The sequence below is a fragment of the Melanerpes formicivorus genome, unplaced genomic scaffold (genome assembly GCF_026170545.1).
Source record: "Melanerpes formicivorus ecotype bairdi unplaced genomic scaffold, bMelFor1.0.p_v2 SCAF_178, whole genome shotgun sequence".
Taxonomy (NCBI): domain Eukaryota; kingdom Metazoa; phylum Chordata; class Aves; order Piciformes; family Picidae; genus Melanerpes; species Melanerpes formicivorus.
In genome coordinates, this window is record NW_027142530.1 from 88,208 (window position 1) to 102,919 (window position 14,712).

Genomic DNA, 14,712 nt, shown 5'->3' on the forward strand with positions numbered 1-14,712 from the left:
GGGGAGGTTGGAGAGGGTGGGGAGCAAAGTTGTCTACTCAGTGTCAGCCCTGAAGGGCAGATGTTCCTGCAAGTGCAGATGGCCTGCTTAGACAGCCTGGGTCAGTGTCACTTGGGGAATTATCATCTCTGCTCTGAACTGAAATGGAGTAAAATATTTTATCTTTGGCATAAAAAAAATTGAACTTTGTGAGGTGAAATCCTGAAGATTGCAGAGACACAAACATCTCCTTAGGGCACTTGGGACTCATTGCAGGAACCTCAGGTACTGAGAGAAGACTGAAGAAACTTCTTAGGAAGTCAGAAGGAAAACACAAAGTGCCTTGAAGCACTGATTGGCCCCACTAAGGGGCATTACCAACAAAGCCTCCCAAGGGCTCCTTAGAGCAGCTCAGTGGAGGCCATGATTGCAACAGACAAAGGCAAAGTGCAGGAGAGCAAACTGTGGGTTTGGTTTATGGAGCAGAAAGTCCAAGCCCTGACCACAGTGCCTGGGCAGGCAGATCCTGTCCCTCGTGTATGGGTCAGGGCTCCTCAGGTGCTGTGTGATGTGGGGTTTGTGATGCTGAGTGAAGGACAAGGGGATGACAGCCCCCAGCCTTCCTGGGGGTGTTTAAGGAAGCACTGAGGACCCCCTGCTGCCTTAGGAAGTCTCCTCACAGCCCTTGGTGGTGGATGACTGCCACAGTGAGGAAGGCAAAGCCTTGGGTTCTCTTGATGACTTCCAGCCTTGCCAGTGATCATTGCCATCCCCACCACAGGTTGTCCTACACTGTCCCCCACACTGGGTTTGGTTTCTGCAGCAGAAAGGCCAAGCCCTGACCACAGAGCCTGGGCAGTGAGATGCAGAGAGGCTCAAGCTAAAGTTTCACCTCCTTGGCCTTGGTGGCAGAGGCAATTGCTATAGACAGGAGGAGAAAGACTTCATTCCTACTCAGGTTTCATCCTTGCAGGTGGTGCTACACTGCCCCATGCCTGCAGCTCTTTCCCTTCATGCTCTTGACACCTATCTTGCTTTCTAGCAGCTCTCACCATGACATTTCTGTACCCTCCCTGCTCTGCCTCTACTCTCCATGGCCATTTCTTGAAACACAGAGCCAGGGCCTCTTGGACCACAAGGATCCCCTTTGAGTGACCTTTCTTTCTCCTCAACTCCTGTATACTCTCAAGGGCAAGAAAGGATCTGCCTGGCCTCAAACCACCTCAGAACACCTCCACTCTGGACCCTAAAATTTACACTCTATGGAGGTTGTCTTCCTGTCCCACAGTCACTGGAAGCTGCATCATTCCCAGATTTCAAGCATGTGCACACTGCATCTGTAGTGCCCTTAGCTTGGACTTCACCAGGTTACAGAAGCCCCAGTCCCTAAGGCTCTCCACCCCAGTCCTTGCAGATATCTTCTGAAGTTTCTCAATCTCTTCAAAAGTCCTTCAGAGCCAAAGTCCCAAAGCCAGACACCAAGAATCCAGATGTGGTCACAGCAGGGCTGAGTGCAGGGGAAGACAACTTCTGTGTCTGGGTGGCCACACTCCTCCTGCCACAGCCCAGCTGCACTTGGCCTTCTGCACTCTGTTCAGCCTCTGCTCCATCCCAGGCCTTTGGCAATGGTTGCTGCCAGAGGCCTTTCTGCCTGAGCACAAAGCAGAACCTCCAGCTGTAAAGCAACAGCCAATGCACCTCCCTGCTGCTTCCTCTCAGCTTGGCAGGCACAAGGGATGGCACAGTCCCCAGCCCAGCCCTGGGTCTGCTGCTGGCCAATGACACAAAGGGATTGGAGTTTGCAGTGGCCTCACACTCACCTCAAGGCCATGTGGCTCCTCCTGCCCTAGGAGCTTCTCAGCCATCCCTAATGTTCCAATGCTGGTCCAAGGCCTCAGCCTGCTTGTGGCCTGGCAACTGAGCAGGCACAGGATACCTCTCCAGAGCCTTCCAAAGCACGTCCCTGCTGCTGCCTTTCATCTTCTCCAGCAGCCAAAGCCAAGCCCTGTCCCTGCTGCTGTCCCTTCAGGCAATCAGGTGGCAGGGAGGTGACAACCCAGTTCCAGGGCTATTCCTGCAGGGGCCACCAGGAGCTTAGGGACAGGGAGTCACACAAGTCCCTTGCACATCACATGCCTTCTGCTGGCCTGCTGTGGACTCTGGCAGCTGGGAAGCCAAAAGCACAGAGCCCAGGCAGGAGTCAGGGGCTGCCCTCTCATCTGCTGCAGCAAGTGACTTCCCAGTCCCTTTGCTGCCCTCTTTCTGCTGCTGCCCTATCAGCTGCTGAGCCAGCAGTGAGCTCCCAGCCCCTGCCCAGCCTTGTGCCTGCTGCTGTGCAGGAGATTCTGAGGCACAGCTGAGATGCCCACGGTATTGCCACCCATCTCCTCCCTGTGTCCATGAGCTGCTCGGACACAGTTCACCTCCTGCTCTTCTCCCATGGCCATGAGGCTGCTCTGTTTGCTCACAGGCCTGCCAGGGGCCAAGCAGAATCCCTCAAGTGTGAGAGGGGATACCAAAGAGGGGTCAGAGCACAGGAAAGAGGTTTGGGACTGAAGTGTTCAGGGGCGGGCTGAGGCCTCAGAGATGCCTTTGAGGGCTGAGGCTCAGGCTAAGGCTTTGGAGTGGCTTTGGTGTCCTGATGAGTGTCCTGGGCAATGCTCAGGTAAGGACAACCTTAGAGGGGTAGTGGCTGGTGTGGGGATGGGCTGAGGGCAAGGAGTAGATGCCAAGGGTAAAGGCTGGGGCCAGGGTGAGCAATGATGGCAAAATCATGGTTAGGGCTAGGTTTGAGAGAGGCTGAGCTTGGAGGGGTGAGGTGAGGCCTGAGCTCTTATGAGATAGAGATGGGGACTGGGTTCAGGGGAGGAGGAGAGGGTAGGGGTAGGGTTGGTGGGGACAGCTTAGAGAGAGTGTAAGAGGTCCAGGTTGTACTAGGAGGGGATGGAGCTTAGTACTGTAAGGGGACCCACTCTTTGTTGTGAGGAGACAGTGGATCAAGCTCGTACTGGGAATGAGGCCAGTAGGTACTGAGGGAGGCTAATGGAATCCAATTTGTACTGGGAAGGAGCTGATTTTGTACTGAGAGGAAGCCAGTGGATGCAGTTTGTACAGGGACAAGGTCCAGTATCTACAGGTAGGAGATAGGATGATGCAGTTTGTGTGGGATATGGCCCAGCCTGTACTGGGAGGACTTAAATCACAGAATATGAGGGGTTGGAAGGGACCTCCAGAGATCATCCAGTCCAACCCCACAGCCAGAGCAGGATCACCCAGGACAGGTCACACAGCAACACATATAGGCAGGTTTGTAAGTCTCCAGAGAGGAAGACTCCACAACCTCTCTGGCAGCCTGCTCCAGGGCTTCAGCACCCTCACAGCACAGAAGAGTCTTTTCATGGCGAGGTGGAACTTGCTGTGTTCCGCCTTGCATCCATTGCTCCTTGTCCTATCACTGAGCAACACTGCCAAGAGTCTGGCCCCTTCCTCTGACAACCCCCTCTGATATTGATAGGCATTGATCTGATCCCCTCTCAGGCTTCTCCTCTGCAGCCCCAGGGCTCTCAATCTTTCTTCACAGCAGAGATGTTCAAGTCCCTTCATCATCCTCATAGCCTCTGTTGGAGTCCCTCCAGCAGATCTCTGTCTCTCTTGACCTGGGGAGCCCCAAACTGCAGGGATGCAGTCTCTACAGGAAGGGCCCAGTCTGTACTGGGACAGGATTAGGATTTCAGAGCGGACTGGGACAAGGCCCAGTGTTACGGGGAGAGGCCATGGGGTCAGCTTTTACTGGGAGGTGTAAAAGATTTGTCTAGGGGGCACCAAGGGCTGCTGTTAGTACTGGAAGTGGGCCCAGTCAGTACTGGATTGGAGCCAGAGTACACAGTTAACATGTGGAGGGATGCAGTAGGTACTGGGAAGGCATCAGGGAAGCCACTTTGTACTGGAATGGGACCCAGAGTGTACTGGGATGGAGCAAGATGATCCAGATTGTGCTGGGATGAAGCCATGTCTGCTCTGGGAGGGGACCAGGGGATTCAGCTTGTTTTGGACCAAGGCCCAGTCTGTACTGGGAGAGCTCAGAGAGGTTCAGTTTGTAGCTGGAGGGGCCCCCAGTCTGAACTGGGATGGCATCAGGGGACCAGTTTACAGGGATGGGTCCTGGTCTGTGCTGGGATGGAAGCAGGGTTTCAGGAGATGCAATTTGTACTGGGATGAGACTCAGACTGTGCTAGGAGATGGCAATGGGAACCCATTTGTACCAGGGTCAGGCCACAGCTGCACTGGGATCAGGATATCCACTTTGTGCTGTGCTGGGTGCAGCTGGGACTCGGGGGGGGTCCAAGGGATGAACTTTGTAGTGGCACAGGAAACTGTATGGGAGATGGCAAAGTGATGCAAATTGTCCTGGGATAAGAGCACATCTGAGCTGGGAGGGGTTCAGGAGATGCAGTTTGTCCTGAGATGTGACCAGGTCTGTACAGGGAAGGGTTAAAAGGATCCCAAACTATGCTGTGCAGGGCCCAGAAAGTCCTCGAATGTGGTCAGAGAATGCAGCTTGTACTGGAAGAGAGCCCAGGCTGTACTGGCAGTGCATAAGGGGATACAGATTTTATTGGAATGAGGCCTAATGTGCACCTGCAGGGATGAAAGGGATCCTGTTTGGACTGGGACAGGGTCCAGACTGTACTGGGAGGGCATGAGGGTGTGCAGTTTGTACTGGGATGGATGCAGATGGTACTGGGAAGGGAGCCAGGGGATAAGATTCTGTGCTGGGATGGGACCCAGGCTGCACTGCTAGAGGACAGTAGGATCAAGTCTGTACTGGGATGAGGCTACATCTGTACTAGGAGGGGTTAAAAGAACCATGTTTGGACTGAGTCTGTACTGTAAGAGGATCAGGGTATCCAGCATGGATTCTAAGTTGGTACAGTCTGTAATTGGAGGGAGTTGGGGTATGAAGGCATGAGGAGACCTCCTGTTCTGATGACACTGGTGCTCTGGAGCGCAGCTCTGTCCCAGAAGCAGCCCTGGACTCTCCCTGTCTACAGTCCCAGCACTGCAACACAGCACCACAGTGCCCAAGCTGCCAGAGCACTCAGGCCATGCCCCAGCACAGAGGCTCATCGTGAGACAGTGGAAGGGAAGAAAGAGCAGCTGAGGACAGCCCAAGCTCAGGGGCTCCGTGGCACTGCTGCTGTGCTGGGACTCTGCCCCTCCACCTCTGCACACAGGCACTGCCCTGCAGCTCCAAAGAAGCCTTGCGGGAAAGAACTCAGACAAGTAACTCAGGAGGAAGGAAATCAGAGAAGCAGGGTACTTTATTGTTGAACACACAGGGAGCACAGCTCCTGCTGTCTGCATCCTCTGGGTCACCCCAGACAGGACAACACTGAACCAGAAATGGTCTGAAGAAAGACATTTGTGTGGGAACAACATTCTCACAAGGGGAACAGCAACAGCAGCAGCCAGAACTTGAGCAGCCAGGCTGGGCCTGCACTGAGTGACAGCAGAACTGCTCTGCTGGAGAAGATAATGAGTTTATTGCTTCTGAAAGCATCCAGGAATCAGTCTGCTCAGGGCAGCCTTCAGCTCCTGGTTCCTCAGGCTGTAGATGAGAGGGTTCACTGCTGGAGGCACCACTGAGTACAGAACTGACACCACCAGGTCCAGGCATGGGGAGGAGATGGAGGAGGGCTTCAGGTAGGCAAAGAAGGCAGTGCTGAGAAACAGGGAGACCACAGCCAGGTGAGGGAGGCAGGTGGCAAAGGTTTTGTGGCGTCCCTGCTGAGAAGGGATCCTCAGCACTGCCCTGAAGATCTGCACATAGGACACCACAATGAACACAAAACACACAAATTCTAAACAGACACTGGTCACAATTAGCCAAAGTTCCCTGAGGTAGGATGTGGAGCAGGAGAGCTTGAGGATCTGGGGGATTTCACAGAAGAACTGGTCCACAGCATTGCCCTGGCAGAGGGGCAGGGAAAATGTATTGGCTGTATGCAGCAGAGCATAGAGAAAGCCACAGCCCCAGACAGCTGTTGCCAGGTGGAGACAAACTCTGCTGCCCAGGAGGGTCTCATAGTGCAGGGGTCTGCAGATGGCAACGTAGCGATCGTAGGACATGGTGGTGAGGAGATAAAACTCTGTCTGAATTAGAAATACTGAAAAGAAGATTTGGAGAACACATCCTGCATAGGAGATGTCCCTGGTGTCCCTCAGGGAATTGGCCATGGATTTTGGCACAGTGGTGGAGATGGTACCCACATCTAGGAGGGCAAGGTTGAGGAGGAAGAAGTACATGGGGGTGTGGAGGTGGTGGTCCCAGGCTATGGTGGTGATGATGAGGCCATTGCCCAGCAGGGCAGCCAGGTAGACAGCCAGGAAGAGGCAGAAGTGCAGGAGCTGCAGCTGCCTTGTGCCTGGGAATGGCAGGAGGAGGAAGTGGCTGATGGAGCTGCTGTTGGCCATCTGCTACCTCTGGCCATGGAGACCTGTCCGAGGAGGGAAAGGCAGTGACAAGTTAAGGCACAATTCTCTCAGCCTCATTGTAACCCCTGTCCCTGAGCTGCATGAGGAATGGATCACTACCAACCCATGCCAGAATTCATCACAGCTTCAAATGCAGAAGGGACCCAGAATTGCCATGAAGATTCCTCTGGTGTCAGAACAGAAAGTGACCAACAGCCCAAGAATCCGATTGTGTTGGATTGAAATTCCCCCCCATCATTAGCTTTGCCAGAGCAGCTCAGTCAGAAGCAAATGAAGCTGTATTGACAAGCAAGAGCTACACTCTACAATGGAATGCAATGAACAGGTACAAAACATACAGGAGTGACAATATTAGACAGCTATTTACAATTACCAAATGACATGAAGCCCCCTGGTCAGAGACCAGGGAAGCTCTTTCTCTGCCCCTATCCCTTACCCTGCTGTTCCAAGAGAGAATTAGGAGTGGAGAGAGAGAAAAAGCAGTGGGTTAGACTTAGCCATGGCCAGCCAAAGCAGGTGATCTCTCCTGAGCAAAGCACAACAGCTGAGATCAGAAGAGAAGAGAGAGAATTGTTATGGTACAGCTGCTCTGATTCCAGATATTTATCCAATGAATTTGTTTAGAATAATCTTTTATTCTCCTTTTCACACCCAAGAGTGATCTATTTATTTTGTTTCTACTTTTCTGCTCAAAATCTGTAACTAAATTTTAAAGGCATAGCCTAAAACCACCACCCATGGAGAGGTGGAGAAACAGGGACCAGGCCTGCAGTGCTGCAGAGACAGTGAAGGGAAGAGAGAAAGGCAGAGGGGATGGGGGTGAAGCCTTCTCCTTACCCAGCTCTGCTCACTGCTGCTCATAGGATGGAAGTGAAGGGCTTTGGTCCTTCTTCTGTGTGCACACTCCAGGAGCCTTCAGCTGAGCATCAGCTGCTGAGATAGAGATGCCTCCAGGAGCTGCAGCTGCAGTGTCCTGCACCCACAGCCTCACTGTGTCAGTGACTGCAGTGACTTCTCCTCCAGTGAGCTCTCAGCATCCTCCCAGTCCTGGCCACCTTGAAGCTCTCTCTGCCTTCCTCATCTCCCTGAGATCCTCTGGCAGTGCCCTCAGCCCTGCTGTGCTGTGCAGAGGAGATGCTCCTGTCCAGAGCTGTCTCCTGCTGTGCTGCCTGCTTGCCTGAAGCATCTTCCAGCCCAGAAGCCTGGCCCAATAGGGCAGCAGAGGACCAGACCATGGTATTTTAATGACTCTGCTTTGGCTTTTGGTGCCCTGTAAACCTTAGGGACTGAGAGGAAGCTGATGAAACCTCTCCAGAAGTCAAAGTCAGATTCAAACTCTGAAGTTTCTTCTACTCTTAATGGGTCCCAATGAAGCATACTGGGAAAGGGTCCCCAGGGTCTGGTTAGAGCAGGACAGAGTGGATGCAAGGGAAGCATCACTGGAGGCACTGAAGCATCTCCAGGCTGTGGTGAGAGCAGAGAACTGAGGCAGTGCTGACAGGTCAGGACAAGCAGCCAAAGGTGGCTCTGCTCCTGAGGAAACCTGGAGGGGTTCCACTGATCCAAAGGACCAAGCCTTGACCCCCAGCCCCTGGCAAGGCAGATCCTGTCCCTCAACTGTGTGTCTGAGCTCCTGAGGGAGCAGTGGGGAGTGAGTGTGAGCAGTGACCAGGGTAGGACCTTGTCAGGTTTTGCTGTGGTTTGCTTGCAAAGAGACAACTCCTGCTGAAAAGGAATGAAATGTACCTTTAAATATAATTTTTATCAGATACTTTGTGCAATAAAAACCTTTCCAATTAGCTGCAGAAACCATGGCAATAATGAGAGGTTCAGCAGTATTTAATGAGCCCCATGGAGTACTTGGGGCTGATGACATCATCCTTAGGTACTGCCAGGAGACTCTGCCAAGGTACTGCCAAGAAGCCTCTCAAGAAGTCCAAGTCAGGAGAAAACTCCAAAGTACCTTGAAGCACTGATTGGCCTCACTGAGGCTTGTTACTGGCAAAGGCTCCCCAGGGACTCGTTAGAGCAGCTTGTTAGAGGCCAGGATTGCAGGGAGACAAAGGCAATGTGCAGGGGAGAAAAACTTGCCTTTGATCTATGAAGTAGAAAGGCCAAGCCCTGACCACTGCCCTTGGACTAGAAGAACCTCAAATCCTCAAAGCCAAGTTTCTCCTCACAGACCTTGGTGGCAGAGGCAACTGCCAAAGCCAAGAGGACAAAGGTCTTGGTCTTGTTGGGCCACTCAGCCTTGCCAGACCCTTTGGTCATCCCTACTGCAGCCTCTCCTACACTGTCCCATGCCTGCAGCTCATTCCCTTCAATAGCTGGGATGAATGCACAAAGAGATTTCAGAAGACAAATTAAGTCTACACAGCCTCTGAAGTGCAAACCCCTCCAAGAGCAACCCTAGCAGAGTGAACAGAAGATGAAGTTTCAGCAAGTGAGGCATATGTTAGATGCCATCTACCAGCACAGGGACAGTAAACTACTGGCTAAAAACAGGAAATTGAATCACTAACAGTCTTAGGAATTGGTAGAAGTGTCACAGACTCACAGAAACATTCAGGTTGCAAAAGACTCTCAGGATCACCAAGTCCCACCCAGAACCCTACTCTACAAGGGTCACCCATGAATCGTATCTCCAAGCACCACATCCAAACCTCCTTTAAATACATCCAGGGCTGGGGACTCCACCACCTCCCTGGGCAGCACATTCCGGTCCCTGACCACTCTTTCAGTGACCAAAAATGTTTCATACTGTCCAGTCCAAGCCTCCCCTGTTGCAGCTTGAGGCTGTTCCCTCTTGTTCTGTTGCTGATTGCCTGTGAGAAGAGACCAACATCAGCGTCTCTCCACAATGTCCTTTCAGGCACCTGCAGAGAGCCATGAGGTCTTCCCTCAGCCTCCATCAGTCACTCTTCATCAGAATTTATTCTCCAGGCCCTTCCCCAGCTTCCCTGCCCTCCTCTGCACTGACTCCAGCATCTCCACATCTCTCTTGTATTGTGGTGCCCAAAACTGGACACAACACTTGAGCTGTGGCCTCACCAGAGTGGAGTACCAGGGGACAATCAGAATACAGTAGATCACATTACTCCTGAGATTCCACTCACAGCCTTAGACTACTATCCAGCAAGGATGTTTTAATCCAGGATGACACAGGGGTATCAGGCAATACCTAACAGCCAATATATATCTGCACATTGGCCACAGCAACCCCATGCAGTGCCAGAGGCTGGGGTCTGAGTGGCTAGAGAGCGGCCAGGCAGAGAGGGACCTGGGGGTACTCAGGTACTGCTTCTCAGTCTCTGAGGTTCATGGACTTGCTAACAAAGCCACCAGAGGGCTCCTTTAAATGCCTTGGGCTGGTCCTCTGCTGCTGAGCCAGGCCAGGCTCTTGGGCTGGAGGGAGCTGCTGGCAAGCAGGCAGCGCTGCAGGAGACAGCTCTGGCCAGGAGCAGCTCCTCTGCACAGCACAGCAGGGCTGAGGACACTGCCAGAGGATCTCAGGAAGATGAGGAAGGCAGAGAGAGCTTCAAGTCTGCCAGGACTGGGAGGGTGTCTGAGAGCTCACTGGAGGAGAAGTCACTGCAGTCACTGACACAGTGAGGCCAATCAGTCTTAGACTACTATCCAGCAAGGATGTTTTAAACCAGGATGACACAGGGGTGTCAGGCAATGCCTAACAGCCAATATGTGACCGGTTTAGGCTACACAGATCGGTAGGTCAGTGAGAATGCAACTGTAAATTTTAGCTTTAGTTTAGTTTGAGTCTCAGTCTGCTTTTCTCAGTCAGTCTGTCTGTTTCAGTCACAGAATCACAGTATCAGCAAGGTTGGAAGAGACCTCAAAGATCATCAAGTCCAACCCATCACCCAAGACATCATGACTAGACCATGGCGCCGAGTGCCACATCCAATCCCCTCTTGAAGACATCCAGGGATGGTGACTCCGTCTGCCTGGACAACTGCTTCTCTCTCTGTGCTTGGCTGACCTTCAGCTAATGAGATAAGAAACTAATTCTTTTGTTTTCTTCCCTTAGCATAGGCTTTGAACTAACAGAATTTCCCCAATAATTCCTTTCTCTCTCTCTAACCCTTTTTGGGAAAAAAAGGAGGAAGGGGGAAAAGGAGTTTTTGGGGGGACCCTCCTCGATGGAGGTTTTTCTGTGTTACATTCTTTGCTGTATACCTTTATTTATACTGTAAATACTGTATATTGTGTATATACTCATCACATTTCATTCTGCCTGTCAACATAGCTCTTTTCCATCTGCTCCTCTGACTGACTCAGCCATGGTTTTTGTGTGTGGGGGAGAACTGGACTTTCTTTCACCACCACACAATATATATCTGCACATTGGCCACAGCAACCCCATGCAGAGCTACAGGCTGGGGTCAGAGTGGCTGGAGAGCGGCCAGGCAGAGAGGGACCTGGGGGTACTGGTCGATAGTAGGCTGAACATGAGCCTGCAGTGTGCCCAGGTGGCCAAGAGGGCCAATGGCATCCTGGACTGCATTAAGAACAGTGTGGCCAGCAGGAGCAGGGAGGTCCTTCTGCCCCTGTACACTGCACTGGTTAGGCTGCACCTCGAGTCCTGAGTCCAGTTCTGGGCCCTTCAGTTTAGGAAGGAGGTTGATTTGCTGGAGTGTGTCCAGAGAAGGGCAACAAAGTTGGTGAGGGGTTTGGAGCACAGCCCTATGAGGAGAGACTGCAGGAGCTGGGGTTGCTTAGCCTGGAGAAGAGGAGACGCAGGGGAGACCTTATTGCTCTCTGCAACTACCATAAGGCAGGTTGTAGACAGGCAGAAGTTGGTCTCTTCTCCCAGGCAAGCAGCACTAGAACAAGAAGACACAGACTTAGGCTGCACCAGGGGAGCTTTAGACTGGAGGTTAGGAGGAAGTTCTACACAGAGAGAGTGATTGCCCATTGGAATGGGCTGCCTGGGGAGGTGGTGGAGTCACCATCACTGCAGGTGTTCAGGAGGAGACTTGACAGGGTGTTTGGTTGCATGGTTTAGTTTATTAGGTGGTGTTGGATGATAGGTTGGACTTGATGATCTTGAAGGTCTCTTCCAACCTGGTCTATTCTATTCTATTCTATTCTATTCTATTCTATTCTATTCTATTCTATTCTATTCTACTCTACTCTATTCTATTCTACTCTACTCTATTCTATTCTATTCTATCAGATGTACCTCGCCTTATCTTAGACATATAGCACATCTATAATCTCCAATATAATTACCTACTCGTTATCAGGTGTACTTAGACGTATATCGCATCCATAATGTCCGGCGAATCAGGGAACGTCGCCAGCATAAAGGCAGACAGATTAATCTCACAGAGACTAATCCAATAGCCACCATTAGTGGCACTGACAAACAGGAGCATCTCCACAGTCCTTAAAAGCAAAATGTCTTCTTGGTGGTGCAAGTGAGAGTCATAAAGAATAGTTGGTTGAGGCAAACGTTTGGGGTCACCATTTGTAATAGTTTAGATGTTTTAATTACCTCGAGCAATGCTTCCAGGACAGGATGTAAGCAGGCAAAGACATTTATTACGTTGCACAGCAAGGTTCTCTGGTCTATCAGCAGGCACAGGTGTCACATCTCAATTGGTCATTCTCTACTGGCATGCCTGTCATTAAGGCATTGTGGTGGTTTGAGCCTTAACTGGGGCTTAAAAGCTCAGATGGGGGCAAGGCTGAGAATCCCCTTCCCCAACAGAGAGAGCAAATCCACCAAGAAATAATTTGGGTTCAGCTTGGAAGTAAAGAGGCAAAGGATTTTTCTTTAAACAGTATATATATATATATATATTTATGTAACAGTGACAGGCAGGGTTCAGAAGGGTAAGGAACAAGGATGGATGGGAGAAGGAGAGGAAAAGGAAAAACAATTATGAGATACAGAACCAGTCCTTTGCAGAGTGTGGAAGCAGCAGGAAAGAGAGCAAAGTCTGCACCAACCATTTTTTCCTCTGTGCTTTTTTTTTCTTGGGCACCAACCATTTTTCCCTCTGCTCTTCTTTTCTCTCAGGCACCAGCCCTTTTATTCTCTGTGCTCTCTTTTTCTCATTCACCAACCCTTTTATTCCCTGTGCTTCTATTCTCTTGGGCACCAACCCCTTTTTCTCTGTGCTTCTTTTTTCTTGCACACCAAACATTTTTTCCTCTACTATCTTTTTTCTCAGGCATCAACCCTTTTTCCTCTGTGCTTCCTTTCTCTCTGGCACCAACCCCTTTATTCCCTGCACTTCTTTTTTCTCAGGCATCCATTATTTCTATTCTTTCTGTTTCTTTTTGCTCAGACACCAACCCTTTTTTCCTCCATGCTGCTTTTTTTCTGGGCACCTACCCTTTAATTCCCTGCACTTCTTTTTTCTCAGGCACCAACACTTTTTTCTCTATGCTTCTTTTTCTTGGGCACCAACCCTTCTTTCCTCTGGCCTTCTTTTTCCTCAGGCACCAACCCTTTGTTTCTCTGATCTTGTTGGTTTTTGGGGAACCACCCTGGTTTTACTCTGTGCTTCTTTTCTTCTGGGTACCAACCTTTATCTTCTGTGCTGCTTTGTTCTCAGGCACCAACCCTTTGTTCCTCTGATCTTCTTTTTGCTCTAGCACCAACCTTTTTCCCTCTGCACTTCCTTTCCCTTGGGCACCAGCCTTTTCTCCTCTGGCTTCTTTTTTCTCGGCCACCAATCATTTTTATCTCTACACTTCTTTTCTCTAGGGCACCAACCCTTTTTTCCCCCTTCCCTTTTTTTTTTCCTCCAGCACCAACACTTATTTCCTCAGCACTTCTTTTTTCTCGGATGCCAACCCTTTTCTTCTCTGCACTTCTTTTTTCTTGGGCACAGACCCTTTTCTACTCTGCTCCTCTTTTCTCTTGGGCACCAACACTTTTTTTCTCTGAGCTTCTTTTTCCTTTGTGCACCAACCATTTTTCTTCTCTGGGCTTCTTTTTTCTCAGGCACCAACCCTTTTATTCCCTGCACTTCTTTCTTCTCAGGCAGCAACACTTTTTTCTCTGCCCTTCTTTTTTCTTGGGCACCAAACCTTTTGTCCTCTGCCCTTCTTTTCCCTCGGGCACCAACCGTTTCTTCCTCTGTACTTCTGTTTCCTCAGGCACCAACCCTTTTTTCCTCTGCACTTCTCACTCGGGCACCAACCCTTTGTTTCTCTTCACTTTTTATCTCTTGGGCACAAACACATTTTTCTCCATACTTCTTTTTCCTTGGGCACCAACACTTTTATTCCCTACACTTCTTATTTCTTGGGCACCAACAATTTTGTTCTCTCTCTTGTTTCCTTTCAGGTACCACCACATTTTTCTCTGCACTTCTTTTCTCTCAGGCACCAACCCTGTGTTCCCCTGTGCTTCTTTTCTCTCGGCCACCAACACTTTTTCTCTCTGTGCTTCTTATTTGTCAGGCACAAACTATTTTATTCTCTGCTCCTTATTTCTTGGGCACCAATCATTTGTTTCCTCTATACTTCTTTTTTCTCATGCAGCAATGCTTTGTTTCTCTGCACTTCTTTTTTCTTGGACACCAAGCCTTTTTTCCCTGCACTTCTCTTTTCTTGGGCACTGACCCTACAATTCTCTGCACTTCTTTTTTTGTGGACACCAACCCTTTTTTCCTCTATGCTTCTTTTTTATCAGGCACTAACCCTTTTTCCCTGTGCTGCTTTTTCTCAGGCACCAACCCTTTTTCTCTCTGAGAGTCTTATTTTTGTGCACAGACCTTTTTTTGCTCTGTGCTTCTTATTTCTTGGCCACAAGCAATTTTATTCTCTCCTCTTGTTTTCTTTCAGCACCAACACATTTTTCTCTGTACTTCTTTTTTTCTTATGCACCATCCCTTTTTTTCTCTGTACTTCTTACTTCTTGGGCACCAACTATTTTATTCTCTGTCCTTTTCCCTCGGGCACTCGCACTTTTATTCCCTGCACTTCTCTTTTCTCGGTCACCAACACTTTTATTCTCTGTGCTTCTTTCTTCTCGGGCACTGAACATTTATTTTCTTCATTTCTTTTTTCTCAGGCATCAACCTTTTTTTCTCTTCACTTTCTATCTCTTGGGCACCAAGACATTTTTCTTCTGCTCTTCTTTATTCTCAGACACCAACCCTATTTTTCCCTGCACTTCTTTTTTTTTTGGGGCATCAACCCAATTATTCCCTGTGCCTACTTTTTCTCAGGCACCAACTCTGTTATTCTGTGCACTCCTTT

At 50.1% G+C, this 14,712-nt stretch overlaps 2 protein-coding genes across 2 annotated transcripts in view; one reads left to right on the plus strand and one right to left on the minus strand.

The window, feature by feature from the left end:
* The window catches only part of LOC137457418 (zinc finger protein 208-like), a gene marked incomplete at its 5' end in the record, with an annotated part of 316,357 nt that overhangs the window by 18,398 nt on the left and 283,247 nt on the right, over nucleotides 1-14,712 (plus strand).
* On the minus strand, nucleotides 5,521-6,453 carry LOC137457408 (olfactory receptor 14A16-like). The gene has a single exon (XM_068169304.1). The coding sequence runs from the start codon at nucleotides 6,451-6,453 to the stop codon at nucleotides 5,521-5,523; it is 933 nt and encodes a 310-aa protein (XP_068025405.1).